General features: G+C 53.0%; 10 protein-coding genes across 10 annotated transcripts; 3 read left to right on the forward strand and 7 right to left on the reverse strand.

The window, feature by feature from the left end:
* Positions 1–720: 720 nt before the first annotated feature.
* Positions 721–2,770, reverse strand: PG994_005548 (uncharacterized protein; the record flags this gene model as incomplete). The annotated part of the gene is made up of 2 exons (XM_066856957.1): positions 721–1,307; positions 1,384–2,770. 2 exons carry the CDS (start codon positions 2,768–2,770, stop codon positions 721–723), a joined length of 1,974 nt encoding a protein of 657 aa, XP_066716226.1.
* A 2,311-nt stretch (positions 2,771–5,081) lies between these two features.
* On the forward strand, positions 5,082–5,419 carry PG994_005549 (Conidiation protein 6-domain-containing protein; the record flags this gene model as incomplete). Its single annotated transcript, XM_066856958.1, has 2 exons — positions 5,082–5,196; positions 5,277–5,419. 2 exons carry the CDS (start codon positions 5,082–5,084, stop codon positions 5,417–5,419), a joined length of 258 nt encoding a protein of 85 aa, XP_066716227.1.
* Positions 5,420–5,608: 189 nt separating this feature from the next.
* PG994_005550 (AB hydrolase superfamily protein YdjP) lies at positions 5,609–6,614 on the reverse strand (the record flags this gene model as incomplete). The annotated part of the gene is given in 3 exon segments (XM_066856959.1): positions 5,609–6,277; positions 6,295–6,592; positions 6,610–6,614. 3 exon segments carry the CDS (start codon positions 6,612–6,614, stop codon positions 5,609–5,611), a joined length of 972 nt encoding a protein of 323 aa, XP_066716228.1.
* Positions 6,615–7,030: 416 nt separating this feature from the next.
* On the reverse strand, positions 7,031–8,215 carry PG994_005551 (uncharacterized protein; the record flags this gene model as incomplete). The annotated part of the gene is made up of 2 exons (XM_066856960.1): positions 7,031–7,357; positions 7,412–8,215. The coding sequence occupies 2 exons, from the start codon at positions 8,213–8,215 to the stop codon at positions 7,031–7,033; spliced, it is 1,131 nt and encodes a 376-aa protein (XP_066716229.1).
* Positions 8,216–8,535: 320 nt separating this feature from the next.
* On the forward strand, positions 8,536–9,174 carry PG994_005552 (uncharacterized protein; the record flags this gene model as incomplete). The annotated part of the gene is made up of 3 exons (XM_066856961.1): positions 8,536–8,599; positions 8,691–8,967; positions 8,994–9,174. The coding sequence occupies 3 exons, from the start codon at positions 8,536–8,538 to the stop codon at positions 9,172–9,174; spliced, it is 522 nt and encodes a 173-aa protein (XP_066716230.1).
* A 431-nt stretch (positions 9,175–9,605) lies between these two features.
* On the reverse strand, positions 9,606–10,984 carry PG994_005553 (uncharacterized protein; the record flags this gene model as incomplete). Its single annotated transcript, XM_066856962.1, has 3 exons — positions 9,606–9,919; positions 9,974–10,753; positions 10,954–10,984. 3 exons carry the CDS (start codon positions 10,982–10,984, stop codon positions 9,606–9,608), a joined length of 1,125 nt encoding a protein of 374 aa, XP_066716231.1.
* A 1,584-nt stretch (positions 10,985–12,568) lies between these two features.
* Positions 12,569–13,951, forward strand: PG994_005554 (uncharacterized protein; the record flags this gene model as incomplete). Its single annotated transcript, XM_066856963.1, is given in 4 exon segments — positions 12,569–12,739; positions 12,796–13,190; positions 13,205–13,333; positions 13,387–13,951. Coding segments are annotated over 4 exon segments (1,260 nt in total), but the record flags the coding sequence as incomplete, so codon positions are not given.
* Positions 13,952–14,768: 817 nt separating this feature from the next.
* PG994_005555 (uncharacterized protein) lies at positions 14,769–15,134 on the reverse strand (the record flags this gene model as incomplete). The annotated part of the gene is made up of 1 exon (XM_066856964.1): positions 14,769–15,134. The coding sequence occupies one exon, from the start codon at positions 15,132–15,134 to the stop codon at positions 14,769–14,771; it is 366 nt and encodes a 121-aa protein (XP_066716233.1).
* A 752-nt stretch (positions 15,135–15,886) lies between these two features.
* Positions 15,887–19,759, reverse strand: PG994_005556 (HET-domain-containing protein; the record flags this gene model as incomplete). Its single annotated transcript, XM_066856965.1, has 9 exons — positions 15,887–17,051; positions 17,094–17,139; positions 17,178–17,711; positions 18,015–18,354; positions 18,582–18,882; positions 18,934–19,040; positions 19,093–19,132; positions 19,199–19,293; positions 19,331–19,759. 9 exons carry the CDS (start codon positions 19,757–19,759, stop codon positions 15,887–15,889), a joined length of 3,057 nt encoding a protein of 1,018 aa, XP_066716234.1.
* A 174-nt stretch (positions 19,760–19,933) lies between these two features.
* Positions 19,934–20,701, reverse strand: PG994_005557 (uncharacterized protein; the record flags this gene model as incomplete). The annotated part of the gene is made up of 2 exons (XM_066856966.1): positions 19,934–20,521; positions 20,585–20,701. 2 exons carry the CDS (start codon positions 20,699–20,701, stop codon positions 19,934–19,936), a joined length of 705 nt encoding a protein of 234 aa, XP_066716235.1.
* Positions 20,702–21,216: the final 515 nt, after the last annotated feature.

The raw sequence follows: 21,216 nt of genomic DNA on the forward strand, positions 1-21,216 counted from the left end.
TATGATCCGATCCATCTACCGTTACCGACTAATCTTAAGCGAGATGAACGAGGTTATATGATGCCGGTCGGGAGTTCTGCAACACGTCAAATGCAGCTTGCGACCAAGATTCGACATGTGTGCAAGATTATTATAATAAGGGTCAAGTACCCTCCCTGTCTACAAGATTGTTCTTAGGCGCGAAGGTTGCGTGTCATGAAATCTCGTGTCCGCACATGATGCTGCTCTGCATCTGGCAATGAAGAAGCGTGAACGCTGCCTCGTCATCACGATCTGTCGACCGTACTTGGATGAGGTCCTCGTAGAATTCCGCCTCGGTCTGATACGTTCCATACGGCCAGAGTACGGCATAGAAGAAATGACGATCACATGCGGGCCCGTCGATGGTGCCGATGGAAGACCCTTGATTAGCAGATCGGGGCATCCATCTCCGCACTGTCTAGTAGAGTGTTCCTGAAATTGCAAGATTGATAACCACTTTGAGGCAGATAGGTATGCTACTAGTTGAATCAGCCTGCCTCTTGTCAAATAAAAATGCAAAAGCAGTGAGATAAATGGTGTCTAACTAAGGTGTATCATTGCTCATGGGCACACCATGCCTATCTAACTATTTCCCTCTATGAATCCTGTAATAATAGGATGCCATCCAAATACAGGGGCCCCATTGTTCATAACCGTTTTACAATCCGATCATCCGCAAGACCATCCTATTCTCAGAGCTCAATCTTCCTCCGTTCCCTCGAATTCTTCGGTGAAGCTGGTGTAGATTTTCGCTACTTGCTCCAAGTGAGAGATACCCAGTTTCTGATCCTTGAATGTAGCAAGGCTGTTAGCGGTCTTGACGATATTCTTGATCTGGCGACCGTTGAGCTCGAGCCGAGCGAGCCGGTTCAGGTCCGGTGCGTCGAGGCGTGCACCCACGCGGTCGCAGAACTGCAGCCAGATGGCCCGGCGCGAGCCCTCGGACAGGGGCCGGAACTGCAGGGGCACGTGGATGCGGCTCTTGAAGGCCTCGTCGAAGCTGGCCACGCGGTTGGTCGTGAGGAACAGGATGCCCGTGTAGTACTCGAGGCGCCGCAGGAAGACGGCGACGAGGGCGTTGCGCCGCAGGTCGTGCAGGCTGCGGCGCTCGAGGAAGACGTCGGCCTCGTCGAGCAGCAGCACCGCGTTCCAGGTGCTCGCCATGTCCATGATGCCGGCCAGCTTGGCGCCGAGGGCGGTGCTGTCGGTGCCCAGGTCGCCGGACGAGACGTTGTAGAGGGGGCGCTTGACGCATTCGGCGACGCATTCGGCCGTCAAGGTCTTCCCTGCAAGACATAGTTAGTATAACACTGGACGCTTTTTCTTGTTTCTGCCAATTTTACCAGTATCATATTGACTTACCTACTCCAGGGGGGCCGGACAGTACAAATACGAGGCCTTGACCTTTACCTTTGACGATATCGTCGAAGGCAACTTGACCTTCCTGACGTTCCTTAGCATGGTTTGACACCAGGGCTTGTATACTCTCCTTGAATGTAGAGTCCAAGACCAGCTGATCGAAGCAGGCCGTGTTCCACTCAATTTCGGAGATGTCGTCAACGAAGAACTCCATGAACAACTGGTGTGTGAATGCATAACCACGGACTGTGGCATTGGCAAGAATGGCTTCCTTGGCCAGCAGGCTATTGGGCGTCTCCCTTTTCTCAGTAGGGTCCAAGGGCGTTATGGCGAAAATTTCCATGGGGTTGAGTCGGTGGTGCGTCTTGCAGTCGACCATGATGCGCTCATTGATGTGAAATCTTTCATAACCAATCTTCGACTTCCTGACGGCAATACCGTTATAGTGAACGTGCTTCTGACCCGTCAGCTCTTCAAAACGGTGACCTCGTGCCAGCAAAGCTTGGAGGATCTGGTCTTTCTCGGAGTGAAGGTCTAGGGGCATCACGTCCAGTTCTTGGAGCCGGCATGTTCCATCAAACTTGGGGATCTGAAGCCGCGCTTCGCGGAGACCGAACCTCTCGCCGTCGTAGTCGACATATTCCCCGCTCAGTATCATCGAGGGCTGCTCCGAGTTGTCGTTGTACGAACCATTGATGACCTTGTACGCACGCGGCTGGCCGAGCACCTGCGCATAAACCACCTTTCCGGGCTTGAAGACTGTCCATAGGTGTTCGTAGGTAATGTGTTTGGAGTCGCCCTTCATCACGCGACGGTAAGCCCTCCACTCGTCTTCGAGCGACTGGTCGATCCAATCGAGCAGGAGCCTCAGTTGTATGAGCGACTGCGTATCGTCCTTAAAACGCGTTCGGCCTTCGGCGCCGAGCTCGGATCGGTAGTGAAAGAGGCATTTGGCCGGGAGAGTGATCTCGACGTCATGCTGGGCGTCGATGGGCTCGTTGGGGTAATTGCCGATGACGTCCTCCAGCAGCTGCTTCAGGGGCTGGGGGTTGACATGCAGACGAGTGCACTTGAGATCGCCCTCTGGGTAGAAGTGCCTCGTCTCGCATAGGGCGTAGCGTTGCCACCAGTCGAGTTGTTGCTGTGTTTTGTCTTCTGCGGCGGCCGTGGGCTCGGAATAGTACTTCTTGCCCACGTCATCGTACCTCTTTTCCAGGTACTTGAAACTCGTCTGCATAATATGCTCGGTATCTTCAGTTGTGCCCTCACTGATATCCTTGAAGAAAGGGAAGTTGGAGTTTCTGGAACTCCCTTCCACGCTATTCTGATCCAATCCAAGACCAACAGCCCGGGCTTCTATTTCGATCTCAGCAGATATTGGTGACTCCATTGCGGTAGAGCTTGCGGAGAACTTGCTCAAGTGGTTCGGCTTTGCTCAACGAAGAAATTTGGTGGTAGTTGATTGGTATGAGGTCTCGGTATACGTTGTCGTCGTGAGGTGACTGGTTGGGCTGCTGAGTACCTAATGGGTGGCCAAGAATAGGAACTGACCAAATGGAGGATGACTGGTTTTATCGAATGCCGTTCACCTTCAAGAATTCTTCCACTGTTTTATAAGGCTGATGTGTGCTGCAGCGGTGTGTCCCCAGGATTAAAGGGTGCCGGAATCATTGAAAGGCAGCAATATGATAATAAGTCAACCCTGTTCTGAGCCAATCACCGAGTCAAATTCTTTCATAGAGCGTTTTTGATATCTCTGCCTAAGACTCTGGCAGGGGTTCACCTGTGTTTCATAGCAGTAGGCAACGTCATTTCGGGCCGTCTCATTGGCTAGCTGGGCCTTTTGTGTGCTGCCTGGTGCGAGCTGCTGCTGGAGCTGCCACCCAAGTACCCGCACGAATTTGGTTCTATGGAAGCCTTGAAGAGACTTCATTCTATTCCTTTGCCGAGTAGACAGTTGAGATATAACCATATTCCATCGCGTTGAGTATTGAATGTCCTAGAATGAAAGGATCAAATTCTGTAATATCTGATTGGATGCATAGTCTATATTGCGGCACGTGCACGTATACGCACGTGCTGACTGAACATTGTTCCAAATCAGGTGAGTCTATGGATAAACCCCTTTTCTGTGTATTTTCTTGCTTAGCAAGTTGGAGCCGAAGCTTTGGCAGAGTCATGATGGAGGTTTAGATGCTGAAAACCATACCATATGATCGTGATAATGTGCAAAGCCGAATCCGGCCTGACCACTTCATACCCGTAACCTAGTCAAGTCAAGCAAAAGAAGATTGGGAAACGCCCTGTGGCTGGTCAGAAGCACTGTTTGGATGTAAATCAGAAGGCTCAGAATCATCGACCTGTCTTAGTTGTTATCAAATATCAAAAGAATTTACTCGTTGATGCAATCGTTACCACATTGACGTGGCCGGAATACCCAGAATTCCACGATGGCCAAGGCGACATGGGAAGAGCGCCAGGGATATTAAACGAAAGGAGGGAACACAAAATCTCCCATGACACTTGTCTGGCAAGATGCCACATATGTTTTGCTTGTCACAGCTCCAGCCATACAAGACGCCACACTAGTAACCCTGCTCGCTGCCACAGGCATCATCAGGCCTTTTGCCTCAGTGAAGACAACCTATCACCCGTTCGGAATCTTCAGTGGTGTTCCGGCTTCTGAGTGGTGTAGATGTTCGAAGTTGGTCCTGGTGCTGCAGTAGTATTGGATATTTTCCATGTCTATGTGAAGGGTATTATTAACGCCGAGATGCATTTCAAAGCAGGAGGCTGAACAAGCCACAAAGGAAGATTGGGCACGATATAGAACCCGAGAATCAAGATAGCCAAATACCAGACTGTTCTTCTTCAGCATGAGTTCGCCTGAGTTGTACTTGATTACAATGTCTATCGAAGCTCAGCTCTCGGCCCACGCAGCGAAAGACGAAGCCTTTCTGCAGCACATGAGAGACGAAAGGGAGTAGTATCACTTTTTTGCCCCGCAGTATAGCGGCTGTGCTTTGCTCTGTCTGAACTGCTCTGAAATTCGAGGTTTTTCTTCAGATCAATGTTGAACTGTTGTTCTGTTGACGTATTGGCGGAGCATTGAAGTCATAGGTAGGGTATTTGTTATGATTACTAGGCGAGATCTGTACAGAAACCCGTACGGCAAGACGGATGATGGAGACGGCCACCCGGTCAGCCAAGGCTTAAGAATGACGTATCCGCAATCCGGGGTTCGTCACATTCATCCACTAACCAAGCTCCGCCAATCTAACTCTCGCACGCGACCCCCAACCAGCCAACACGACCTGTTTGTGCCAGTAAACAAGAATTGACGTTGCCTCGACAGGAACTGAAGATCGAGATCCCATAGATCCCAGACTATGGAATTCATGCAAGTGTCGTAGTGTGGTCGCACATGGCTGGTGGCTAGGTGGCTGGTATCCCCCCTCCAAGCATGGGTGAAGAAGATGATGAAGGGGGCAGCTGCGACGTCATTCTATAGATAAGTGCAGAGCATATACAGGAAACTGCGAGCTTAAAAAGAGCTTCTGCCCTTCTGCATTTCCTTTTGGACTGAAACAATCCATTCTACACATCTTCTTCATCTTCTCACGCAGTTGAACAAACAAGCCCTAGACACCAACCATATCCACTCCCCCATATTCACCAGTAATAACAACACCATCATCACCATGGATTCCGCCGGCGCCAAGTCTACCGTCTCGCGCGACATGGAGGAGCTCACGCAGGGAAAGGAAGAGATCTCCCACAGCGTGCAGGGCCACAAGGCAAACCTTGCCAACCCCAGTATGTCCTGCACCAACAGCTGCTGCCACTTGTATCCCGCCTCTCTCCCTCCCACTCTCTAACAGGATGCGCGCGCACAGACACCAGTGAGAAGTCCAAGGAAAACAGTCGCAAGGTTATCGACTCGATGGGAGGCGATGCCGCACACTATGGCGACCAGGACCAGCCGCGCACCAAGACGGCGGCCGAGAACATTGATGGAAGCCGTGCTATGTTGAAGTAAATCTTGACACTGTAGAATAGTGGCCGGGAGGGAATGAGCGAGAGATGACTTGATGAACACATGATCTGTGCACTAGCGAAGGCGGCTACAAAAAGCCGAATGAATGACTTAATACTACTCCTGTGATGGCCAAGCAAGAATGCACTACTTTTGACTTCGTGTAGCTATCTCATGGTGTTGATCGCTGCCTCATGCCATGCACTTCCCCGCGAACGCCCCAACCACCTGATTGAACCTATCGCTCTCCTCCCAGAACAGCCAATGCCCGCTCTCAAAGACCACCCACTCCGCCGCCTCTTCCCGCCCGCCGTTGCCCGCCCGCACCCGCCGCGCCGTCTCCTCCATCCCCTTGAGCGGGAAGCACCCCGTACGCCGCCCCGCCAGCACGAGCGTGGGCACGCGGATCGCCTCGACCGCCTCGCGGTGGTCGTAGCGCGTGTGGTCGGCCAGCAGCCGCGCGAGCCAGGCGCCGTCGCACTTGCAGCTCTCGCCCACGAAGAAGCGCTCGTCCTCCTCCTTTCGCTGCTGGTAGTCGTCGGCTTTCTCCTCCCCGTCGAGAGGGCGCACCCGGTAGCCCAGGCAGCCCTCCACGAGCCCCCGGTGCGCCGCGTCGGGCGTCTCGATCCACGCCCGCTGCGCCGCGAGCATGGTCGCCTCGTCGTAGCAGCCGAGATGAGCCTTGTCTGGCCCCCATTCACCAGCGTTCCCTAGGAACGCTGGCACGCGGTCCTGGAGCGGGGCCTGGTCGACGAAGACGAACCCGCCAAAACCATGCTGGCCGAAGAGCTCGACGTACGTCCACAGCACGGCGGCGCCGATGGAGCAGCCGACAGGCACAACCAGGGGCTCAGCACCGCGCTCCGAGGAATGGTGACGGCGTTGAGAGCGCGGTGGAGGTGCGCGACGAGGTCGCGGACGTCGGCGGCGAGGCGTGCGACATGGTAGCCGCCAGGGGTCCTGCCCGAGGCCCCGTGCCCGCGCAGGTCCGGGGCCACGACCCAGAAGTCGCGCGACAACGCTTCGAAGTTGCGGGCAAAGTAGGCCGACGAGCCGCTGAAGCCGTGCAGCAGGAGCAGGATTTTGCTGTAGCGGGGGTCGGCCTGGGCGAGGTGGGGCCATTGGCCGCCGGCAGCGGCAGCGAGGACTGGAAGGCCAGGGTGCAGCCGTCGTTGGCTTCGCAGGAGAGGTACTGCATCGTGTGTGTGTGTGTGGTCGGTTGCCGCTGATTCGTATTTAACCTCAATGTACTTGATACGTTTTGCAACTCACTGCTCTTTGTGGTTGATAATTGTCTGTTTGACCCTAACCTCGGCGCTGCGTCAATTTCTTAAAAATCGTCCGTTGCACTGCAAGTTGACGTAGGTTTCGGCCAAGATACACGCGGGCTCATATGATCGATCAAATCGCGCCAAGAATAGATCGCATTGACAGAATTTGACGTGTTTGCTGATTTGTGTGTATTTTACAGCATCTCCATGAAAGCCATCTGGAGATATTTTCCCTATGGTACATCACATTTCCTCCCACTTGGCGGATTTCTATAAGAGGCAATGGCTTTTTTGACCCCTTATACATAGATACATACAAGTAGTAAAACCGATTAATAACAGCTTAAGCCTCGCCCCTCCAGTGCTGCCTCTCTCGGCTCTTGGGAACAGACAGTGGGCCGTCCTGGAGATCTCTCTTCCGGAATTCAGCCTCGATGAGCTTGAAACGTCCCAGAGCCTGATCCTTGTGTCCTCGGGTGACTCGCTTGGGCGAGAATGCTACGTTGGGCAGGGTAACGAGCTCCGGCTTCTTGGTCTGGATTTCTTTCGAGAGAGTCTTGGGCTTCGGCGGCTTTTGCAGCGTGGCTATGAGGCCGCGTGCTGTGGCGATGTCGGCGAGTTTCTGATCGGGAACGACCTGACCTGTGAGTTGCATAACGCGCTTAAGGACCTGTAGTAGATCTGGTTAGCAGAGACCAACTTGTTTCAAATGGATGCAACATACAGCGAACTTCAACCGCGCGTCTTGCAACGAAGTGCCCTTCCAGCTCTGGTCGGCCTGCTCCTTCAAGGCAAGCGCCTCGGCGGCCGAAGGCAGAGCATAGGTAGGCTCTACGGATGATCCATCACCCTTTGCCACCAATCCTTCGGCCACAGCTTGCAGATCACCCGTAACCGTAGCATTGCCGTCGCTGTCGACCCTGACGTCCAAGGCAAGCACAGCGTCGTGCTGCGCCTTATCTTGCAGTCCCCAGTGCCCGGTCAGCTGGTCCTCTTGGCCCAGCTGCTTCATCACCAGGGTCTCTGTGAGCGCCCGGCGCACCGCGGCCTCCAGTAGTACCGGGTTCTGCACCTTTTGCTTCGCCTTGAAACCGACAAAGTTGCTGCTCTTGGGCCAATGAGCCGGGTTGTCCCACCAGCTCTTCAGGTTTCCTATCGTCTCGAGTCCCTCGGCCGAGGTCGCAGGCGTGTACAGGGTGTCGGTAACGGCGTCGGCCGGCTCCGCCACAGAGGGTGCCGGGGGCGGCACGAAAGCCCGCTGTTGTGGCGGTTCGGGGGTATACTTCTGCAACCCAACGTCCTCTACTACTATCTCCTCGACGTTCTCGGGAACTGCTGGCTTGCCGCTGGCGAGAGATGCCGGGAGCTGGTCGGGCTGCCGGGACGAGTAGAATCGTGCTGTGTTGACGGCCGGGGAAGGAGATGGCTTCGTAGCAGCGCGCGGGGTGGTGCAGAGCGGCGCAAGCGGTCGGACGGTTGAGGCCAATCGGGCGCCCGAAGGCTTGCTGAATCTCGATATCCGACGCATTTTGGTAGATTGCGCTCAAAAAGTCGGGGTTTCGAGCCGCGATAAATGTGTCTTTTGAGGATCTCGACAAGCCCGCCCGAATTAGATCAAGCAACTTTTGGGGCTAGGATTCCCGACTCTCAATGGTCGGGTGGCTCGAACCCGAACCAAAGCTCGAGCCACAATCGATGCTCCGGCTGTGGCTAAGCACTTCAGCTGTCTTGGCTCCGAGGTTACGCTCTAAGACCAGCGACGACAAGGACTACAGTATCACAATTTGGCAATGCCCCTTCAATGTTTTGCCCTCTTACCGAATATCATATTGTACTTGAGAGCATAAGATGAAGCATCTCCGGATACTATTTCTTCTCTTGGGACTTCTGTTATCCCAAGCCATCGCAAAGTGTAAGATTACCTGCACCCGTCCATCCATCTATCACTTAACCAACTTCGTACAATCATGGACTAACAACCCGGCGCGACTCTGCCTATACAGCCGCCCCGACGTTCTGCAAATGCACCTGCTTCAAGAACAGCACCATCGTGCCACTGGGCCCAAAAGACGCCTCCGACAACACGCCGTCGCACGCGAAACCCCCTCCCCAGTCCAATAACAACAAACTGCTCCTGCGCTCGCTGAACCCCTTCACGACCGACGACCCCAACCGCCAGCTGTCCGCCCGGGCCGCCTCGGCGTCCTGCGCGCAGTGCACGCGCAAGTTCTGTCTCGACTACGGCTTCCCCTTCTGCAAGAAGGCCGAGGAAAGGACGTCGTCACCATGTGCTTCCAGCGCGACAGCCGCAAGGACCAGATCATCGTCTGGGGCTTCATCTTCGGCACGCTGGGGCTCCTGGGCTGGGCCGGCGTCCGGCGGGTCACGGAGATGCGCGAGGAGAAAAAGGTATCCGCTGCCGGTGGCATAGGACTCCCCGGAGGCAGTCAGGATAGGGGCAATTACGTGCCAGTCGAAGTGAGATGATCCGTTGCGTTGGGCGTGTCCTTATTGTTTGACATTTTCAACACGGCGGAAGCGGAGTTTCGCGGCGTTTAGGGGTTTTATATATCATCAAGATCGGAGCAAAACCGACTTTTAGGCGCTTGAAATGACAAGCTGGTCTTATACAGTTCATGGCCCGAAGCAAAAGGGCTCTATCCTATGCGTGGCATTACAACAGAGTAAGTTCGTGTCCCAAATACGGAGAACAGCGTATGTTGAATATGTCCAAAGCAGACCAGAACGCCGTTCATCTATCCCCTGAATCAAATCAAAATGTGCATGGTCCGATGTCTGCTCCAATTTTGCTTCTTAAATGCCCCTAAATGCCCCAACGCTCATGCAACGCAGCTTCGCCTCTTTTCATTTATTCATGTTCTACAACGTCTTCAGATCGTATGCACCATCCCAAGCGCTCAATCCTCCTCCAGAGGAGTGGCCTTGACTGACTCGCCGTTGTCCCCAGGCACGCCGTTCTTCTCTCTTCGAGTTCGAACAGCCTCAGCCAGATCTTCCAGCACAGCAACGGTCGAGTCCCAGTCGATGCAAGCATCCGTGATACTGACACCCTTCTTGAGCGCTGCGGGTCCTTCTGCGGGCACCTTCTGGGTGCCCTCATTGATATTGGACTCGATCATCATACCAATGATGGCCTTCTCGCCCTCCCGGAGTTGATCGCCAACCACCTTGGCAACCTTGGGCTGGTTGCGGTGGTCCTTGTTGGAGTTGCCTAGTATATGTCAGTATTGTGCAATGATCCGCGTCGGGTGAAATTCCAGCTTACCGTGCGAACAGTCGATCATGATGGCCTGCTTTTGACCCTTCTTGATGAGGGTTTCCTTGGCAGCTTGGACGTTGTCCTTGTCGAAGTTGGTGCCCTTGCTTCCTCCGCGCAGGATCACGAATCCATGCTCGTTACCCTTGGTGCGTGTAATAGCAGCCAATCCCTGCTTGGTAACACCCATGAAGTGGTGTTTGGAGGCCGCCGCGCCGATAGCATCGATGGCCACACCGAGGTTACCGTCGGTGCCGTTCTTGAAGCCGACGGGGAAGGACAGACCGGAGGCCAACTCGCGGTGAAGCTGCGATTCGGTCGTTCGGGCGCCAATGGCTCCCACCGAGATCAGGTCGGCCAAGAACTGGGGGGAGATGGTGTCGAGCATCTCGCTCGCAATGGGCATGCCGTTCGCCGTCAGGTCGCGGAACATCTGTCGCGAAACACGCAGGCCCTTGTTGATCTTGAAGCTCGAGTCGATGTCGGGGTCGTTGATCAGACCCTTCCAGCCAACGGTTGTACGGGGCTTCTCGAGGTAGGCACGCATGATTATGCAGAGATCGTTCGACAGTTTATCGGATAGGGCCTTGAGTCGGGCAGCGTACTCGTGGGCCGTGGCAGGGTCGTGGATGGAGCAGGGGCCGACGACGACCAAGAGTCTGTCGCTACGGCCCATGACGATAGCGGCGGCGTCGCGGCGGCCCTTGACAACTGTCTGCAGGGCAGCATCTGTCATGGGGATCTCGTCCATGAGGAGAGCGGGCTGGATCAGAGGATCCTGTCCCAGAACTTGATAATCAACAGTGATTAGCATGATGATCTTGTACAAAGGCGCAAACAAAGCTGCCCTCTCTTGTAGGGTCCCCGCCCTATGTGGTTTCTAAGTCGAGAAATCTAGTACTATCTAGGTATACATAGGGTGGCGCAGGGTGATACGGTAACATAACAGAACCAGACGACCATGCACAGCTGAATAATTCCGTACGTACCTCGAGTGTCGTCTACGACGACGGGTGCCATTTCTGCGCTAGGCATGGTAGAGATGAACTGTTCTGACAGTAGGTCTGATGTGTGGTATTCGATTACTTGACCCGTGACGAACTGGGAAGCGAAAGTATTGGTGAGGAGTGTCGGGTACAGATTCAAGTGGGCAGGCGCAAGTCGGGTCGATATCTCTGGCGTTGTGTGAGTTGAAGCTTTGCAAAGACCAAAAAGTCGTAGGCTGGAATTTACAGTTGGATAGGGTATACAAGACTACCCGAGGACGCAGTGGATGTGACTCAGAAGGAGGGTAAGAAGTGAGTCGATATAGTGCGGTATGTAGGTTGTAGTAGAGAAATACTTTTATTCCTTGCGCCCTACAGGAAGTGTGGTGGGGTCAAAATCGTGACTGCAGGAGTCTGGATTTTCGGAGCTCAGGAACTCAACCTCGAATTAGAAAGCCTAGAATGCACACGATTCGTCTTGAACCAATTGCACTACTGGTAATTGTGACGGTGCCTACTCAGGCCTATCGAAGTCCAACAGATCTTCACAGCATATTCAAGCTCCATGATAGTTGTCATTTCATTTGGAGCCGACGGTTCCTGACCGTATTGCTGCTTGCATATCCCACTTGCCCACCATCCCACCAAGATTTTTGGAGTGAGGGGCAGTCGCAAAGCCATCGACCGTCACAAGTGGGGAGTCGCGTGGTGATCTGCAATCCCGTCATCACTCACCTACCATAACATTCGAAGTTCCTGAAATCATTGGAATGAATGGCCGAGTTCATGTCATTGCAGGCATCGCAGTTCCGTTCTGCCAGTTTGAAGTCATAATAGTATACGCTCTCCTCTACTGCGTGACCCTGCATAACCAAAAGGTGTGCTACACAGTCATGCAGCTAGTCCGAGCTCGGAGAGGGAACAAAATCGATTAATCAAGTGCCTTGGCATCCGTCCTACGGAGTACTGAGCCTGCGTACAACCTCAACCATCGCTCGTAGACGGACGAATTTTGATGAAAATGAAACGAAAACGAATCTGAGGAGATAGATTCGATGATAGTGTGATGATCCCCAGGTTCCGGGAAAGTACTCGGTCTTATGCATCTTCCCGCAGCTGGACCTGCCAAGTATCAGGGGACCTAGAGTCCACCCGGCAATGTCTTTATCCTTGCTGAGCTTTGCTGAGCTCGTCATTGGCGAATCCGTCCAGGAACCATCGTCACTTTCGCTTAGGATCGGTATAGGCTCTCGGCAACTTATCTCGACTTCATCTACTGTCGAGGGTATTAGAACACTCCATTACCCCGGACCCATACTGCCGGCGGCCCCCTCGTTTCGATTATAGTATAGGCGAACTGCCATATTTCGTGTGGGGATTGTTTGACGATCCTCTCTTTAGTGAGGTCCGTATGGGCCCCTGTAAGGTCGGCTGAAGTCGTCTAGCAGTATTGGTCACGGAGCTGCCCAGTCCGTCTTTCGTAGCAACCTGTTCATATTTTGAGGACCAGTGCCCATTCACCGTTCGAATGGCTTTCTCGGCGTTGCCTTGGCATTCTCCAGGGCTCTGCTGTAGTGAGCCTCAAGATGCTTCATTCCATGTTTTCCTCCTCCCAGGGAGTCTCGGCGTCTGCATTGTCGCTTTGCTTACTCTACCAACCCTGGTAGCTACACTCGCTCTCGACCCCGACTATCTGCAAGCCAGGCAAGATGACGATGCGCATTGGGTCGCCTCCTGGACCTCGATGCCGCAATTGGTGGAGCAGAACAATCTCCCGCCGGCATCATTCGTATGTGCTTGTCCAAGTCCGACTTTAGAACCAAGGTGCCTAACATGAACACGTAGCGAAGTGGTGGTGCCGTATTCAAGGACGCCACGCTCCGTCAATCTCTCCATCTTTCTATCGGGGCAGAGAGATTTCGGTTCCAAATTTCAAACACGTTCGGTGGCAGTGCTCTCCCTGTAACTGCAGCTTCGGTCGCTCTGTCGGCTGGTAACAAAGCCGGGGTGAACAGTATTGAAACTGCGACACTACACGGTCTCACGTTTAACGGCTCCGAATCGGTGTCCATCCCAAGAGGACAAGTGGTATATAGCGATCCCGTGGATATCAAGGCGGCTGCTCAATCTATGGTTACTCTGAGCCTATATACCCAGGCCGGGCAATCCGGCAGTAGCATCACTGGCCACCCCGGAAGCCGGACTACGTCTTGGATGCAGCAAGGTAATCATGTGAACGCGTCAACAGTAACAGGTGCCAATACGAAGCATTGGTATTTCGTATCAGAGGTCGATGCTTGGGTGCCGACAACGACGTCGGCTCTGGTTATCCTGGTGATAGCATAACCGATGGGCGAGGAAGCACGGATGACGCAAACAATCGGTAAACATTCCTTGGCTTTCTCTCGATGACTGGTGCTGACCTTACTTGCTTAGGTGGCCCGACCTGTTGCTCGCAAACATGCAAAAGTCCAACCTGACCAACATCGGTGTCAACAACCAAGCAGCAGGCGGCAACGCGGTTCTCGCCGGAGGCCTCGGGCCGCCGCTGCTGCAGCGGTACAAGCGCGACCTGCTCCAAGCCTCGGGCGTCAAGTACTGCCTGCTCTTCGAGGGCGTCAACGACATCGGCAGCGGCTCGCCGGACTCGGGCACCCAGCAGCGCATCGGCGACCAGCTCATCGCGGCCTTCAAGCAGATCGCTTCGGATGCGCACAAGGCCGGCCTCCGCGTCTTTGCGGCAACCATCACGCCGTTCGGTGGGAACGGGCAGAGCTACAGCAACCCGACGCGGGAGGCGACCAGGCAGCGTGTGAACAAGTGGATTCTGGGAGGCGGTGATGGCAGCTTCAATTTGACCATCGATTTTGCGAAGTCCGTGGCCAACAGCGGTAACCCGGGGACATTGGCCACCCAGTATGATAGCGGTGACCATCTACATCTTAACCCTGCTGGTTACCAGGCAATTGCCGACGCTTTTCCTTTGGACATATTCAATTAGGGGCACATGGACAGCAGCCCCGTGCTTATTTGGCCGGTATATGGGCAGTCAGTCACGCTGTCAAAAGCTGAAAGGGGTGAGTGAATTGTAATGAAAAGAAAAGGCATTGAAAATGGCAAAAAGAGGACGGAATTGAACCGTTGTTCCTCCCGACGTGGGGGTCGAACCCACAGCCTTGGGATTGTCATTCACACGGTCCTGACTGATTTTCAGCGAGGCGTTCGTAAAAGTCCCACGCTCTGCCATTGAGCTAGCCGGGATTGCTGCACTGAGCTGATGAACTGGTTGGCATTAGTTACTAGTTATATTGTAAATAGCAAAGCATAAAGTGCGTCACGAGTTCAATCAAATCTCATTTAAATCGATCCATGGATGCCACCAACCCGTTTTCCAGTCGGTCCCGTTGTTATACAATTCAATCAGTCAGTCAATACTGACACTTTATTTATTCTACCAGCACCTTCTTGTACATGAATTGATATATGCTTAGCGTCTGTCTACGTCGTAATCGACTAGTTACGCTTTATTTCGTCCAGTGATGAGCCAACTCCTCAATTTTAAACCTGCCCGAGTCGTTCGTCCAAGCTCTTCAGAGGATACTAATTCTTGGAAGCCCTTTACCGAACCTGGCTGCTCTATTACGAGCGTTTTCCGACATTAAATTGTCAGTTTGTGGCCTGTCGCCTGTAGGTGCATAGCCATGACTTTGACTCGCCCATCTGCCACATTGATTTGGACCCGCGAGAGGGACTATGCCACTTGCCCATGATAAACCCCCCACGCCTCTGAATGCAAGTCGCCGCCTTTCCCGGATCTTCTACAGTCCCAAGAGTACAATCACCCCAGATATCGCCGCGGGCACCGCCTGGACGAACAGGATCTTCTTGTTGGCGGTCAGCCCGCCGTAGACGCCCGCGACGCCCACGCAGCCGAGGAAGAAGAGCTGGAGCTGCTTCGCGACCGCGGGCGCCGGGTGGGCGAGGGCCCAGACGAAGCCGGCGGCTAGGAAGCCGTTGTACAGCCCCTGGTTCGCCGCCAGCGTCTTGGTCTTCTCGGCGAAGTCGGGCTTGAGACCGAACGCCTTGCGCCCGCGCGGCGTCGTCCAGAGGAACATCTCCAGGACCATGATGTAGCCGTGCAGGCCGGCCATGAGGCCCGTTGCGGCGGTGGAGAGGAGGGGCATGGCTGATGGTGGTGGTGGTGAGAGAGACGGAAGGTGGTAAGTGTGTCAATTGAGAGAGTTGAATTCGGGGTATAGTGAGGAACACTCGCAAACAACGCTGACTGTAACCCAAAGAGTAGAATGAGAGGAATGAGAATAAGAGCTAGCCACGATGTCAACTTGGGGATTGGGAAGATTCAACTGCACGGTGCTCTTCATGGGACAAGACAGCTGGTGTTCTATTTAGCAACTCGCATTGAGTTCCATGTCGACTGACTCGTACCCATGCACGCCAAGGTTGTTTTTTTAGCGTAGGGCCCCTTGCCCAGCGTAACGAGGCTTCCCGCCATACGACGTAGTACGTAGTACGTTTGCGAAACAATTTGCTGTCACCAAACCACGGTGCATCAATCTTAACATCATTCTTTCTGCTGTCTTTTTGGCGGTCACGTGCAAACGACGACTGTCTCAACCAGCAGTGGATGTTGATGGACCGGTTCGAGTAGAGCCATCCTCAACACGCATACTCTCTACCATGGACAGGGAGACTGCTGATTATCCGATGCTACTACGGTTTGATCTCACATACGGGCAGAGAGAGCGCAAATTTCGAGTGAGCATCATTCCGAGTTCGTCCTAACGTGCTTGCAATGGCAACTCGGCTGCTTTCACGGATTATTCTGTACTGCGAATATAAAGCATGGAAACTACGCTACCATCGCTCCTTCCATCAACCTGATAAGGGCAAATACTAGCCCAAAGCTGAAGCTATCCTAAACCAAGGCAATAGTACCAGTATACCCATGGTCGAAGATACTCAAACCCCCATGCAGTACCCTGCTTAGAAACGTTCCAACGCGATAGTGAGTGTCTGACTGAGCTGCCGGGTAAAGAAGAAGACCCCACGCGTCCCGTTCGTGTTCCGGACCGCAGAGTGTGCAGCAGCCAGGGCCAATGTCGCCACGATTCCTATCCTGGTAGAATGTCCGACGGTACTCCAATCTGTGAAGGACCGTTAAGTGATCGTTATCCCCGCCTTCCAGTCGCCGCACCCGACCCGTTATCGTTTCTGGAAGCTCGGAGCAGCAACTGGAAAGAAGCAGGAGTCGAAACTTGCGCCTGTAGTCGTCCATGTGTGCCTTCCAGAAAAAATCTGCTTTTACATGGACTGACTGTCCCTCTGACAAGGTATACCAAACCCCTGATTGGCGAGAGTCCTTGGTCTCCCATGCTCCGGGGATTTCTAGAAGCATACCGGACAAGTGAAGTGTTGCACGCTGGATTCTCCCGAGTGGCGCTTTTCCGTCTACATGGCTCTCGGCACGCACGTGGCGTAATTCCGACCTAAGATGACTCCGTACCCGACAAAGACGACTTGCTGATGGTGTCATGGTAAACTCGGAAAACTCCTGACGGCGACCGGTCCAGCTCCAAGAAGGGCCAATTCTGCGGTCATTCGCGGATATAGAATCAAATAATTCCCGAAATTCGTGTCCCTCTATACCATTGGAATCCCACAGAAGGCCATATTCTATGTCATTGACCCAAAGACCTGCGATATATCCATCCTTGTAAATATCTTGGAATATCCGGGCTATACCAGACAGGCCTGGTAAGACGTCGTTGTTATCCGACGAATGTAATAAGCGGAACTCCTCAATAATTGAGCACCACATATCTGGGAAAAGGTTACTGTGGTTGAGGATCTCATCGCGTGTGATAGAGTACCTAGATTGGTCTTGGCGCCTTTTGTAGTCGAAATTGTCCTTGAACTTGTCCTTGAAAACGTGCCGATCCTCGCTTGTTATGACGTTACCAACGTGAACGTGAGTCATATATCGGCACCGAAATATAGCTTTCTCGGTGCTAGCATTCTTTCTTCTAAGGTCACTTGTCATTAGGAACCACACTTCTCGAGAAATTGTGCCCGAATCCATGCTGGTGAAGTATCGAAAAAAGGAGTGAATAAGATCTACTTACGGAAGACCCAACCACGTAAGCTCCAATAGGAAATCCTCAACTCTATCTGCAAGGGCGAAAGCAAGTACTTTTCACGGTGATTACCATAGAATGGTCGTATTTTGTCGCTACGACATGGGAATAGAGAAATGGTTTCCGTTGGAGAAGATGAGTTGGCAGGGACCAGGGAAAGATCCAATCGGGCGTTTGTGCGCTGAAGAAAACCTTCAAGACAGGAGTATGTCGCCATGGCACAGATAGTGAGGGCTGAGCCAGCAAATACTTTCTCCATATCGTAGCTCTGCCCTTCCCAGTCGGTGGTATCGTATTGGAGAATACACAATGCGTCAACCCACAAGAACCGGAATCCAAGGGCTCGACACGTGGTTACAGCATCCTGAACCACTGGAGTGAGGATTCCGAATCCGACACCCTTGTACAGTCTTTCATTTGACTCTGCCGTTAGTAGCAACTGTTGGCTTGCGTCCATGGGCGGGACATCTCTCAAGTCGTCTTGGCCTAACGCCAATGGCTCGGCAGACGGCTTCTGAAGTTGGGCGAGATACCGAATAACAGGCGACAAAGACTTTACTTTTGCATCTTTCCAAAAGTTCAACCCTACCACAATTGTGACAGATCCTGCAGCAGTAAGGTAGTAGGTTGTGCTGCTTCGGGTAGTGACACCTCACTTTATTTAAGCGGGTGATGGCCCTTCGTGCATGTCATTCATGAAGATTCATGACGGGTAGCCAAACGAAACAGGATTATTCTTAGGAATAGTTTTGCGAAACGATATGACGCGATGGCAGGGTATGCATTGAGATAATGCAGACTCCATACTACGTCACTTGTACCAACCATTTCTTGGTTTAAAGGGGCGTGCCCTATTATAGCAAGTACACACTTATAAACGCTGCGACCCGCTAAACACCTCAGCTCTACTAAGTAACGGAAACCAAAACAGAGAGATAAGCGTAACGACCGCTGAGAAGGGAACCGATGCGTTCTGTAGATCTGTAAGGCTGTGCCAGTAAAATTGCCATAGAAACCAGAAGGCAAAAGGCCCAGCCAGGATGGCCAGATGGTACAGAGACACAAGAATGAGACTGACTCTCTCCACGGCTATTAGACCCCAGATCTCCTTTCGATTGTCGAAGTCTTCCTGTTCTATGCGGCGATCCCTCTTCGGAATGCATTGCGTGGCGCCGTAGGACCCAGACAAACGCCGGCGACACGACCGAACATGAAGCAGGTGACTGTGGCGCTGGCCGCCTCGGAAACACTGGTAGAAACGGTTCTAAAATTCATGTTCACTGATATGAGGTTCGGGCTTCGGGGGCCGGATGAAGTCATAGTCGGTGGCGGTTACGTCTGGAAACTTTGGATGCCTTACCGATGGATAGCACTCCTGGTTCGCACACATCATCTGCTTCAGATACTTAGAAGCCCTGTCCTCTTGTACCGAGAAAACGTAGAAAGAAACGAATCAGCGAAAAGAAATTTGCGTACAGAAACGAAGTTACAGTGGCTATAAATCATATAGCTCAACCAATAACGGATGTAACCACGGATACGAATATACTCTTCCTTTAGTCTGGCGTAAAAGATCGTATCATTCATATACTGTGTTTGAATCTGGGCGACCTCGAACTGATGACCCCCTTGACTGACGGCGACGAAGACAATGTTCCCTTGAGTCAACATGCCATCAGTGCTTATGCTAGAGCCTGTCCTATCAAACAAGACAGGACCAGGCTGGGAATTAGGGGAGTTGGGCGTATTCGTACGGTCAATATGGGCAGGCGACGGCCTGAGTGGGTTGTCCGCCAAGTTTTGAAGAGGAACGGGCGGCTGTCGGTACCTATATCCAGAAACTGGTCTTGACTGTGGCTGATACTTCGTAAGAAGTCGCTGGAAGCCCTTAGCAAGGCGGGGCGGAAGGCACGCTCGCCTAATGATACCACATTCCTAAATGTAAATTATTGCTGAAATGGGACTCAGTACTATTCCATTAACTTACGCAATTCCATGATATGATATATCCGTCTCGGTGTCCGGACCTAACGGGGTCAAGAAACGGCCACCAGGACCACTCAGCTCCCGTGGCCGCCTCTAATGACAATTACCATTCGTCGAAAAGCGAATGCCCGATAAGTTGATCGAAAATGGCGCTGCGGTTGACCAAGTCCAATTCCATGGCCAGGTCAAGCAATATGTTTTTCTTCGGTTCGGGTCGCTCCAGTTATGTGTTTCTGTACCAAAGCTCGCATCTCAGTATGAAATGTGAGAGAAGCCGCATTGCTAAGCCTGACGTTTTCTCCGGCGACATCGATTCCGCGCTCGCCGTCCTCGATGGACTCGGCGGCGTCTATTTCTAACACGCGCCGGTTATTGATGTTCTCTACGTTAACATCATCTGACTTGGACATCGAGGTCTCGCGCTGAAGCCTCACGTACTCTCTTGCCATTGCTGCAGCAAGGTATGAGTTATCCTGAACAACCTTGAATAGCGTATGGATATCTCGATGGATCTCTTTACTGCGGTTGCGAAGTTGTATTGCGACGTACTTGGCATCCGCCGTCTCGGATTCCTGGGGTGGTTCTTTAAAGAAGGAGCGCGGTAGCAGACCAAAATTGCGCACACTGTCTGTAACCGATGATATTGAACTGCTGTCAGAAATCCCCATGCTGAATATGGACAAGACGGATAAGGCAGCCCAAGAATACGCTTCGCTCCTCGTACTGTTTGCATGTCCCTCAAGCTCAATTTGGAGAAGCGAATTTAACACCTCTTTCGCAAGCCATGCGTTTCCGGCTATCACCTCGACGACGTCATCTGTGTTGGCGACCCGGTCCCCTAGCTAGTCGAGAGCCAGCGTCATGGCCTCGCGACTATGCGTATTCCCGGTTTCCATTCCCTCGAGAATAGTTCCGTACAGTGCTTCAAGTCCTTCGGGTAAGCATTGCAAGCATTTAACAGCGTCTTTGGATGCCACCTTGGCCAGTTCGCCACAGGCTAAACGAATCCATAGGAACGTGCCTTGGGCCTTGTCGCGAAGGATGTTCTTGACTTGCTGGGTCGCAATGTAGTTATTCCTCTTTGCAAGCTGCGCAACCTTTTCGTCAAGATAATAATCAATGTCTTGTTTTGCTTGTGGGAAGCGAGCCAGTTCGGCCTTCGCGGCAAACTGGTTCAGAGCGTTGCCTACCTCTGGATAAGGCCGACTGGTGACCAGAACCCTGAAGTTTTTCACAGTCTCGGACGACGAAAAAGCCTCCTCTAGCTGTTGAAGAAGCGTTACCCGAGACTTTGCGTCGCATTCGTCAAGGGCATCAATGATGCAGAACTTGAACCCAGTCCGCTCGTCGCCAGCCGCTTTGATGAACATGGACCAAACAGCGTCAAATGATGTGAATAGCTTGGGACCGCGCTCATCGTGTATGTACTTCTAGAGGGCGTAGTCGAGGAGCTGCGGATGCTGCTGGACAAGCTGGAGCAAAAGTCCCCTGACTACCGACGTGGCCGTCTTCCGCTTCTTGAAATTTAAATCGCAGAAGAAGTATACAAGCGTCTTCCCGTTCGTTTGGGCGAATACTTCGGTGAGCTTGTTAGTCAGGTAGAGCGCCATAGTGGACTTTCCGGTGCCTGGGTTTCCATATAACCACAGGACGTTAGAACGACCCGTTAGCTCCTCTCGAGGACCCAACTAGGTTGTCAGCTCCTCCGTCGCGAGAAACCATTCACACGTGTTCGCTGTGCGTTGTCCTATCTTGCGTTCCATCTTGTCCTTGTCTCGGCCGGGTCGGTCAAGAACAGATCACGCAGACAGTCGCGGGCTTCTGGCCTCTGGGTGAGAGGCCCGTCTTTGGAGATCCAAGGCCGGTCGACATTGGCCCCCAATCCGTGTACGGCGACGATACTGCACTTTCTCAGGGAGACTGTCTATACCACGAGAGGATAAACTCACTCGAATTAGGTCGATCCATCAGACGGGTCGTGATGGGGTACCTCGAGAGTGGATCGAGATCGGGAAGACGCTGGGGTCGTTGTAGCTCCTTCAGCGGGGTCCTCGTGTCCGAGTTAGGGTGCCTCGTCTTGTAGCAGGGCCCGCGTGGCTTCTCCATCCTGTTCCCTTCTAGGGTG

This window comes from Apiospora phragmitis, assembly GCF_038363925.1.
Source record: "Apiospora phragmitis strain CBS 135458 chromosome Unknown utg000006l:1.0-5683423.0:1.0-5690449.0, whole genome shotgun sequence".
In the NCBI taxonomy this organism is placed as follows: domain Eukaryota; kingdom Fungi; phylum Ascomycota; class Sordariomycetes; order Amphisphaeriales; family Apiosporaceae; genus Apiospora; species Apiospora phragmitis.